This window comes from Plutella xylostella, chromosome 20, assembly GCF_932276165.1.
Source record: "Plutella xylostella chromosome 20, ilPluXylo3.1, whole genome shotgun sequence".
In the NCBI taxonomy this organism is placed as follows: domain Eukaryota; kingdom Metazoa; phylum Arthropoda; class Insecta; order Lepidoptera; family Plutellidae; genus Plutella; species Plutella xylostella.
In genome coordinates, this window is record NC_064000.1 from 4,687,631 (window position 1) to 4,699,699 (window position 12,069).

The window sequence follows — 12,069 nt, forward strand, 5'->3', positions numbered from 1 at the left end:
ATCTTTTCGTATTCTACAGGCAAAATGGTTCTAAACTATAAGAAAAAGATGTTAGTACTTACTAACTAAACTGTCTCAACCTGTTGTTGCTCCGGGTACCTCACGTAAAATGTCGATGTTCTCTTTGAAATTCGATTTCAGCAAGTTCAAATCAGGATAGTTATCATTAAATTTTATGTAGGTATTTCGGACTAGTTCCTGTTCCTTCTTTTATATCGAAAGTTCCTATTATTCATTTTATAATTTCCTATGGAGATTTTTTTTGGATTTTGTTTAATAGTCTATTTCAATTTGTCCATGTTGCATAGCACATAATCTTGTAAGCTAAATTTTTCTAGTTTCAAAAGTGTTCTTTATATTTTTACGTATTTTCACCATTCACTTTTGATTTTAAATACGGGTTAAATATAACTAAAGTTTTATTTTGTAGACATTTAAAATAAAAGCCGATCCGTTTTAAATTTCAAAAGTGCCCCATGCATGATTTTCTTTAAAAAAAGTTATAATTTAACATGGTTAGACATTTTGAATTATAAAAACTGTTTAACATTTGTAATAAAATATGCCATAATATAACATGCCATTTCTAAAGTGCCTCGGGTAGGGGGCACATTTGAAGTTTTTCCTGAGCATGAAAAAACTGTAATAACATATCAGTGTGCGATACTAACACTTATCTGATATAGTAATTACATAATGGGTTAAACTACACGAGTGTCAGTGCAAAAAACATTACCTATGAAATATACAATGAAAAAAAAGTTACAGATGATTTATTAATGAAAGTAAAATAAGTGTTGTTATTAAATCTTCTTACCATTATCTATGTACCTAACTACCTACATTGTGGCCGCTGATCGTAGTAGTAGTAGGCCTACATAGATAGTCAGGGGGTCACTCTATGTTAAGTATGTAAAACAATATTTTGGATCGCGGCTGCGCGAGCCACGACTCTATCTCGTTGTATTAAACGCGTCGATTGCACGATAGTTCTCGTTCGTTAGTTTTTTTGGTTAGTAAAATAGTAACCCTCCAGAACCGTGTGCACAAAGGGTTCCGTCCGTTTCCATTATCTGTACATACAAGTACTTATGCAGGTAAGTTTACCTAAATGTAAATAGTATCTGACTACCTACACTTACTTAAATATTTTACCACTTCAGAAGTGTCTCATGCGCAAAATACCTATTCAGACAAAAAAAAACAGTAGGTAAGTACGTATCCATTCACACCACACACATACTTACTTAAATGTTTTTTTTTTAATTTCAAGTCAACACTTTCTACTAATTTCAGAACAAAAAATCTTGTAACATGCGCCATTTGGCAACGGAACCCTAAAAACTCATGGGTAGAGCTCGCTTAGAGAACCCTAAAAAAACTCTAAAAATTTATTTTGGAAATACTTAATAAGTAATAAGTTTATTTAATATTTAGTCAGTAATTTATAAACCTACTTATTTAACTGAATATCTAAGTAATACCTATTTTATTACTGGCTGCCTAATTATTTCAGGATTTCTACGGTTTAAAAGGTAAGTACAACTATAATGGCGCTCGCTTGTATCATAATACGAGTCCATACGAGTCGTATCTCGGCAGAGAAAACGAATGCATTCCGAATGGAGCGGACGTGTCATGCCCAGCTGTTTAAAATAATAAATATTATCAATGCCTACATCGTTAAAACGCCGGATACCTTCCTAATATTTAAATATCTTCACATTTTGTTTTAAACACTTTCCTATCCATGATAAGACCACGATGTTGATTATTTTAATAAGATAGGTTATGTATGTATGATAGGCACAGCCGCACAAGTATTTTTCTGAATATTTACCTATTTCTATCACAGCCTTTTCATTTCTTGACTAAATCACACCACATTATCCTGCTTTAACTTAATCACACTGATTTACAACCAAAAGTACACTTTATCCATTTTAAAAATGTCCAAAAACGAGAGATATTCACCGGTTGGCGTATGAAACAGAAGTGGCAAAAACAGTCGTTGGAAACCGGCTGCATGACGCCACGACCCACGAGAGCGAATATAGAAAAAGATATCGCCTTCCCGCTCGCTCCTCAAATTGCAGCAAGAATTTCACTTGGTGTTCGACCGCCGCGGCGCGCGGACGTATGTTCAACAATAATGTATCGATCGTAATAATTATCATCAAATTCTTTGCTAATAAACAACCAAATAACTTCCTCATGTTATAGTTATTATCTGGTGCAAGTAAAGTAAAAAAAGGCATCACGGTTTACCCATTTTGGAACATAATTCAATGACTAAAGTTGAAGTTTTGAATCGAATGATGCCAACCAGCCGTATCGACCGAGAGCGCGCGGCAAAAGGTGTTTACCTAGTTAGTATACGTGTAGGCGAACTGGCTATAGATATACAGTCTTGTTGTAGTTCTTTTATTCTTGCGAGGCGTGTAGATCTTTCTTGTAAAAGTCCTTGGTCTCTTCACTTCGCAGCGGTAGACGGACTGACAATAACCAAATTTAATTGCACAATAGTAGGTTTGGTAATTATAAATATTATAATCATTATAGGTACTTATACGCATTAAACTAACTACTTTTATAATTTAACATAGGAAGATATATAGGTAAGTAGCTTATAAATGCGAACGATATTAATAGAACATCACATCATTTTATAAGTAACTTAGAATGTAGACGACTGACTGCATCTTTTCCTTTTTAACCGACTTCGAAAAAAGAAGGAGGTTCTCACTTCGTCCTGTATGTATGTTTTTTATACTTTGGTGGGTCTGGGTACTCAAGTCAGACTCGCGTAAACTGTACAAACTTTTCTGTAGTACACTCACGAGTCACGAGCAATGAAAAAGTTCCACTCCCAAAATGACTCCAGTTTTTAAAAATTAATAAAATAAGTGAGTAGTTACTCAATGAAAATATTTACTTAGTTACGTTTTACTTGGTAATCATTAAACTAATATTGCGCTAGTCAGTAATATTAGCTTCAATGTTGGTTAATATTATTATGCGCTGTTATTTAGCAGTTAAGTAAGCATAACATTTGTACCTCGTTATACTTACTTAACTACTTCAATATAGCAGATGGCATTTCATTAAGCTAGTCTTTTCCGTTTAGGAGTAATTTATAGCTATTTTCAGTGGAACTTTTTCATTGCTAGTCGTAGGTAAGTGTAGGAACTATTAAACAGTGAGTGCAGGGTCAGTGAGTCAGTCGGTGGCCACTTAGTTGACTTCTCAACTTTGGTTCATGAAATCAATATTATGATATAAGTAGTTAGATATACTTACGCAATATAAGTACAAGAAATGTCATTGTTGTTTCATTTCAATACCTCTATCTACCAATAACTACAGCTGCGTCCGCACATACACATACTAGGTAGGTTGAAATAAAGTTAGTGTGGTGTGTGTGACACGGACAGACAGACATTCCGTATGTCCGTGGAAACCCTCCGAGTCGAGCGGCCGCCGGCCCCACCCCAGCACACTGACGCAGCTAGTTTATTTTCTGGGTTCCGCTCATCTGGCATAATCTTTATTGACCAAAACTCATTTCGCATAACTCGTATGGTCTAAACTTTTTTGGCCGAACCATCACTTTGCCAAGACTTATGTGGCATAAGGCTCGTTTCGTCTAAAACTCTTTAGGCACAATCTTTTAACACCTAAGTTTCGTTTGCTCAAATTTATTTTCGTCTATGCCTATGTATAATCTTGTTTCTCCTAATGTTATTTTAATAAATAATATATTAAGTATGTAGTAAATGTACAAATTGTGGTATTTTTCTCCTACATCCCGAAAATCACGATATTGTATGATCAAAAAATCGAAAGTTAACGACCAATATAATTATTACAAACCCCATGAGATCGAAACCTAAAAATAGGTGCGACGACGAGCAAAGCGAGGAGGAGCGTGTTAGGTGCACATGTTCGTCTAAAGCAAAGCGGAGCGCAGCGAAGCGGAGCGGAGCGTTTCCCACATAGCGGAAACAATACATGCAAACTGAAGATGCGCTATTTAGGGAGACGCTCCGTCAAAGTTAAAGCCAAACGAATATTATTACTTTGTATAAACCTATGCCATAGCATTATTAGGCTATTCAAGATTTGGCCATAGCATTATTAGGCTAAACAATGTTATGCGAAATAACTTTTTACTAAACGAGATTTATGCCATACGATTTTCGGCGTAACGAGACTTTGACCAAACGTTACTATGCAATACGAGATTAGGCAAAAAAATCTTATGCCAAAAAAGGTAGAACCTTATTTTCTCTATGGACGCGGCAACATTCACGTTTGAGCGCAGACACTGACTTCACTTGTCTTGTCACGAAACGGTATCGGTACTATCGGTAGATCGTAAGTATAGTGCCACAAACTTATCTGTTCCGGTGAGAGCTCACGTAAATGTCTAATATTTCTTGATTCTATAAGATTTTAAGTTAGCCTGTAATGGTAATTCACCCTTGCGGTTCATCTAATCTATATGAATGTATACATATATGTATAATTATGTATAATTCATTGGTAAGTTATGAGGTATGGATCAATTTGACTAGTTCGCTCTCACCGGAACAGATAAGTTTGTCGAACTATAGTAGGGTCTTAGCACTGTCATATCCATAATAACACTCATAACTTCAAAAGAGAATGGCCAAATCTGACCCGCTTTGCAGCCACTCACGAAACCTATTTTTATTCAGTGATAAAGGTGTTCTATCTGAGGGAAAAATATTTTTAAAAATCTGAACCACTTTAAAAAAAAACTTACTATGAGGGAAACATCTACTCAGTACAAAGACTTGATCTTTCTGCACTATATCTTCGTTCTCCCATGCCTCATAATAATAAAGTTTACACCAGGTAGGTAACTGGTTACTGCAGTCATGGGCTACACATCAGTATAATTTTATTTCATCAATGACGAAGACCTCTGACTAGGCTAAACGATTGCCGCAAAGCAGCAACCGGGACTCATGGCTTAACGTGCTGTCCGATGCACCTCACTTTAGTGTACAATTAAAGTTAATACTTATGTCTTTTAGCAGTTAACCCGCGTACTCATCAATCAATCCACCTCATATCATTTTAGCAATAAATATTTTTTATGATAAATAGCTATTTTTATTTGATGTAAGAAGTAACGTCAGTTCAGTACTTAACTAAGTACTTCCATGATTTGCCAACTGAAAAAAAAATTTACGTTTTGATGGTCCTTATATCGCATTCCACGGGGAAAGACATATGACAGAACCCTTATTACATTTGAATAAGGGTAGTTTTTGTTTGTATCAGATGTCTTTCCCCATGGAATGGGATATAATTTTTAATAAATTATAAAGGGTGTTGCATAAAGGGTTGACTTACGCTGAGTTGCATAAAGGAACTTTACGCTAATTTCGGCCAATGTATTTCTGTCTTGCTTTGACAGTAGTTAAGTATACGGACAGAAAGAGACAGACATAGGTTTGAAGCCGATATTACTTAGCTATAGTTCCTTTCTGTAACTCGGCATTAGAGAGTCAATCTGAACAACCCAGGCCCCACGACTTTATTGGTCACGAGCTTTTTTTCACTATAGAGAGCCGTTTGTTTTTTACTTAATTCCAAAAGTCGTAGAACAAAATAAACATAAAAATTTATTAGAAAAACTTTCTATGTGTGTGTTAAAATTTCTTAAATTAGGTACAGAGTACAGTCCAGCTATAAAGTCCTGAACACGGATCTATTATAATTATTTAGGCACAAACCCGTTAAAATCCTTCAATCGATATTGTATTTTTGAAATGAATGTGGAGGTGAGTTAATAACTAACAACGATTTTATTTTCATGACTTTATAGTTGGACTGTACCTTTAATGAGATATTAACAAGTAAGGAATTTAAGTAAGTGTATGTATAATAATAATAATTGTTATATCACGTATTTATACAGTGAAGGAAAACATCGTGAGGAAACCTACAGATTCTACATAGATGTGTACTAACTTATGAAAAACCATACATACGGATCAAGGCTCGCTAATCACGTGAGTAACTGAGTACAAATTTAATGTACTTACAGCGAAAAGCACTTTGTACTTTTATTTGTAATATTTTTACAGTAAAGAGTTAAATAAATAAAAGCGGATGGCTCGCTTGCTCGCTCTTGGATTATAGTAGTGAGCCTAATGTATGTATTTAATGAGAATTTAATACTTAATTAAATTACAAATAAGTGTAGAAGTATTATAATAATAAATATTTATTTTCAGACCACATAGTCCATAGTAAGTGTTAGTAACAATGCAGAACAGAGTTAAATTACTAACAATTATAAATTATAACGTGAGCAGATAAATAATAAATATTAAACAACATGAAGCAGGCGCTAGGCGGGGGCGATCGCTGCGGTACCTACATAGTGGACAATCACTTCTAGAGGACACTAACGGAAGGAGATTCAAATAATTATTGTAATAAAATTGTGGATAAGTAGCTTTATATTACCACAGATAATATAAACTAGTGAGTACCTATAAGTATATTACACTTTTTTAACAATTATAATTCAATATTACTTCAATTCAATATTACTAACATTGATCACAGATTTTAAGTTACCTTATCTATAAGTACCTACTTATTTAATTAATTTACCACTACTGATGGTCAATTTTGTTGATATCGGATCCATATTCACTGATTTGATCTTCCTTTATATCTATCATATCAGAAATTATGTTCTTTTTGAGCGTAGCTAAATCCCAATCATCATCAAAGTTTGTTTTGACTTCTTCGCCTGTCTCAGCATCCAGTAAATTTCGTTGATATTCTTCACTATTCACGTTGTATACTACTGATTCCGTTGCATCATTTATGTCGTCTGTAATAGGTTTGTTATCTGGTGTTTTATACCACAAACCAGCACTTGTTGATGCTACCGGCTCAGTTATTGTTTGCGATTTACATATTTCTTTGCGGACTCTGATGACTGCCGGTGTTAAATCTTTTGAAGTTTTTGTAACTGAAGGTGTTAGATTGTTTGGTATTAGAACCGCTGAGGAGTTGCCTGATCCAAGACTTGTGACACTAGTAATTATAGGCATCGTTTTGATAACAGTTGTATCGGAAACAGTTGCTTTAGCGAGTAAATTTACGGCTCCATCAAAATGCGTAGGTTGACATTTTGGTGTGGTATTGGTTACATAGACAGCCTGCTTTTGAGTAACATCAGTAGGGATCGGTTTCATTTTTATAATGCAGTAATTTGGCTTGGGTTGCAGTGGCACAGGATTCGGCAAGGAGGGTGCAGTTGTGATTACAGGCATATCTAAGGCAGGCTTCTTGACACAAGCAGCAGTTACTGGAATATTAGAGGGAAGTGTGTGCACAGGACTTACATGCATGCCCAAAATATGAGCTAATTGTGTACCAGATTCAATATTATAACGGTCTGCAATAACTTGTGCTTGTTCAAGAAGCGCTTTTAGTTGAGACAGTGCCGTGGTCGAAAGAGCTGCAATGTTTTTTACGTTACTTAATAATGCTTGAACTTTTTTATCTTTATCTATAGCTAAACGCAAACCGTTAAAGTTTTTAATAACATTTGCTACATTATTTTTATCATTAGTAGTCATTTCCTTACGTGCATTAACTATAACTTGTTTTCGGCCGCAGGGTGGTGGTGTCTTTGTAGTTTTTTTAGCTGGAGCTTTATTGCTATCAATTTTGGGAGGCGAGACTTTTGATGATGTAGTATCTGTGCACAAGTTAGATTTGACAGCACGAGGGCAACAACAGACACACCATTTAAAAGGACAGGTATGTTTTGTCTTTATCAATTTGACTATCTCTTGCGTTTCATGGCTCGCTTTTAGATCGTATAAAATTTTTTGGCGTTTGTTCCAACAGCATATATTATTAAAAACTGTACAATTATTAGTCAAAGTTTCATCTTTTTGTAAATTTGACTCGATCCGTCTTTCCACCATTGTGTAAGTTTCTATACCATTTACGTTTAGAGTCTCATATCTTTCAACTTTAGTATACGATGTGGGCCGATGATAAAACTCGATAACATGATCTGTACTTTTCTTCGTTAATGCTTTTATTTTAGTCTCAGCCGTGTGAATAATACTATTTGCTTTAGTTAATATGCTTTTCTTGATTTGTGATCTCTTAGTAAACATCAATGCCCTATCAATTAATGTCAAAGGTTTACTCGGTGGATTATGGACTTCTTTGTGCCGTTTGTTCAGTAGATCTCGGAGTGTACAATCTTCAATACTCGGTGAAATCACATAATCTTTAACTGTAGAAGTTGGTCGACAGTTCTCACAACAGCCACATGTATCTGAGCATGCATGCTGTTTTTGTACAAGATCTAATGGAACACTTTTTAGCACGGATTCTTTCTTCAATAGTGAATTCCTGTTAGACCAGCAACATACATACTTTGCAAAACACTTTAAATGTTGTGCCAGAAATCGTAAAGTTGATTCACTGCAAAGACTTGGAAGGTTGATTTTTTTGATGCAATAGGTATTGGAAATATCGCTATCATATTGAAAAAATTCTGCGGTATTTGGGTTAGAGCTGAAGAGTACAACTTGGTCTGGGTCAAGTCCTGTTTGAAGTTCATCAAGAATTGTTTTCCTTAGATAATTTTGCTGTATGCTACTTGTAATACGTTGAATATCGTATATAGGATTTAAGCTTTTGCTTGAAACCGCATACTTACGGAAATCAATTAGCAGGACTTGAAGTTTTTTTTTAAGTTTGGTGTAATGTCTGGCACCGGTTTGTTTTGTATTAGATTCATCTATATATTCTTCTTTAGTTTCAACATGTTGCCACAATGCAGACGTGCTGACGTCTGACGAGCCTGTGACACCACGATGTTTAGGAACTTCATTACTAGTTTTACATGGTCCCACATTAAAATTTGGCTGCACAAGAAGTGACGACTCTGGAGTTTTAGTAGTATTATTTTGAATGCCATGATTAAGTTCCCCAATTCGTTCTTGTAACTCATTGAAATCTAAACTATTTCTCTGCTCTAGAAAATCGCAAGCTTTTATAATTGTCGGTCGACTTTCAATATCTATTGCAGCGAATATTTCTTGTGGGGTCAATTTACTTTCCATGTTCAAAACAGCCATGTCATTCAGCCTTGTAGTACTAACTATACATTGGGAAATATTAATGAGTACGTTTGTTATTTCTGGTGAACTGCGGTGACTCGTCTCCAAATCATGTATGATGTATTCTGTAAGACATATACTATGTTAGTGTTTAGGTAAGTATAATTGTTTTGTGTTACCCGGGTAGGCAAGAGTTTATCAGATAATAGGATTAAAGTATTTTTATTGCCAGGAAATTTAAAAAAATCTAAGTAAGTATGTATGATATAAATATCTTCAAATGATAATTTACCTGTTTTAATATTTTCGTCTTCTATTTGCTCTATAAGATCTTCGTCTTTTATTATAGTTGAAGTAATGTCTTGATCATAATCGGCTAAGGGATCATCAGTCGCTGGATTTGGTTCTTCTGCGTCTTCACAGATAGCTGTTATTACTGCAGTGCTTTCTGAAAAAAATGAACATATTGAGAACTACACATACTCTATTCTAATGAGTATCTAGAAAAATAAGACATAAAATACGAGTTGTAAGGTTGTGGACAGAAGTAGACTAGCTGGAACTATCTATTATTTAATTTGTTTGTCTTTATTTATTTAATTCTTTATTGCACAAATATTAAAAATACTGCATGTATTTTTAATATTTGTGCAATAAAGAATGCAAAAGGTGGGCTTAATGCTAAGAGCATTTTCTAATGGATGTGCAAAAAAAAGGAAAAAGTATGTAAGATGAAAGAACTAAAAACTAAATAGTCACTTTATAAGGATAAGTATATTTATGAAAGGTCATGGAAGCGGTGATATTTATAATTATTTCTATGGTTCAAACCACATGGAAGCGGCGCGCCGCGCGGCTTTTTTAAAGAGCGGCGTGGCCGTAGTGCGGTTCAACCTATATCATAAAAAATATTATTATTCATTATCAACCTTTATTGGAACTGCGCGACGATGTTTTCTTTTTCCTCTGGCTGTGTAGCTCGTACCAGTCATCTTCTTCATCTGCAATAGTATTAAAAGACTGCTTTCTTTTTCTTCCGCGAGGTTTCTTATTTTTACAAGTAAAATTCGTATTATTTTGTGAATCTTCTCCCACACCTGAAATTTATTTAAGTAGGTTTAAATACATAGATGGGACATGGTTACTGTATGGGATTTTCCACGGCGATGCAACATGTAGAACCGTGACTGACTTAAATACCGAAAATATGGTACTTAGATTATTTTTTATCTTTAACTGGTATCCCTAAATAATTAAGAAGATCGGTCGACACATTTTAGATTGTTTTATTTATTAGCGCCGCTTATAACTTCTAGCTGTTCCCGCAAGCTTCGTTTCGACTTACGCAAGAACGCGAAGAGCGTGGTGACGGGGGAAGCGGAAAGCGGGCTGGGCTGTAGGCCCGTATTCATTAGTGAAAGGATCGCGAGTATCGCGACGTTGTTTATCTAGAGATGACTATGTAATGGGAAGTTGGGAATTTGAGGACTGGACTGAGGGACCCCAATTTTTTTATTTTTCAATTTCAATAAGTTTCGTTTTTTTTTGTAAAAATCTAAAAAATAAGTTTTCATCATTCAGCAGTAGGTAAGGAATAAGGAAATAAAAAAGCAAATTCAACTAGTGTGTTTAAGACAGTAAGAAGTTATACAGTAAGAAAGATACGAAACAGAATTTTGTGCACGAGCCAACTCGTACTTGACCGCTTTCAAAACACCTCAGAATTTAAGTAAATTGTATACTTATAATTATAATACTCACTTACTACTAGTAATTGTATACTTAGTAGAATTTCTACTTCCATGACTTACTACCTAAGTAAATATTTTTTATTTTGATTATAGAGCTTCTATTCCACTATGTTATTGTATTTTTGACGTTTCCTTATGTCTGGTAAGTAAAGTTGATTTTCCTTTCCAGTCATCAAATATGTACTTATGGGATTTTGAATGTCAAAAAACCAATAATATAATGGACAGAGTATAGTAAGCCACCAGAGCGAACAATAAGTTAATATCAGAAACGAAACACCCTGTACAGCGTAAAATGTGTGTACCGCAGCTCCCCTCCCCCCCCCTCGTCCTGTCGCTACGCTCACACCGTATTTGACTTGCTTTTGCGCCCGTGCGCCGCCGCCGCCGCCGAAGCTTCATCTTCAATTTTATTCCAGAAAGGAGAACGCATTGCAATCGCATTATTATTAGTGAATCGCGGCTGGATTATCTCGAAAATCTACTAGTTAATTTGTTATTGTTCAGAACAAGTTTATCTTTCTTTATCATACGGACCGTCTTTTGAGGTTATAACTAAGTACAAGATGCAACAACAATACTGCACAACAGATAAGTAGCTGAAGAAAATGGTAACTTACCAACATTGTTTGTTAAGTTCTTTGCCGCAACAGCTTTCAAAAACTCGTCTTGAAATGAGCGTTTCATTTTGTCCACATCATTTTACAATTTACACTCACAACAACAACAAACGAAAACGTTCACTGGCATGACACTGACAGGCGGGCGCGGGGTGCGGTGCGGGCAGGGGGAGGCGGAGCGCGGTGCGGGGGGTGGCGCGCGGCAGCGGGGCGGGAGGTGAAGTGCGGGGGGCGAGGCGACAAGCGCGGAAAGAAGCGAAGGGGGCACGATTTCGCGCTTGCTTTTCTATCGGGCGGGCGGCGGGCGGTTGTCTCGTTCGCGCATGCGTGCGGTGAGGTTAGCGACCCGGCGGCGGCGCGCGCCGCCCCCCGCGCCCCGCCCCGCCTCCGCAGAGCGCCGGGCGCGGGCGTAACGACCTTGATCAGCTGTTGGCTTTAATTTGCCGTATGTTTAGGTATTGGGTCATTTGATTGTCCCGTTAAAGAAAAAGCATTATTAAGTTAGGTCGCCGCATGACTATGGCATCGAAGGTATTTAATTCCTATGATCTGAAA

At 36.0% G+C, this 12,069-nt stretch overlaps 1 protein-coding gene across 1 annotated transcript; it reads right to left on the reverse strand.

Annotated features, from left to right (window-relative positions):
- Positions 1-6,248: 6,248 nt before the first annotated feature.
- On the reverse strand, positions 6,249-11,670 carry LOC119691718. The gene is made up of 4 exons (XM_048628322.1): positions 11,515-11,670; positions 10,073-10,240; positions 9,436-9,594; positions 6,249-9,268 (listed from the first exon to the last, which is right to left on the reverse strand). The coding sequence occupies exons 1-4, from the start codon at positions 11,579-11,581 to the stop codon at positions 6,660-6,662; spliced, it is 3,003 nt and encodes a 1,000-aa protein (XP_048484279.1). The 5' UTR covers positions 11,582-11,670; the 3' UTR covers positions 6,249-6,659.
- Between the last annotated feature and the right edge of the window lie 399 nt (positions 11,671-12,069).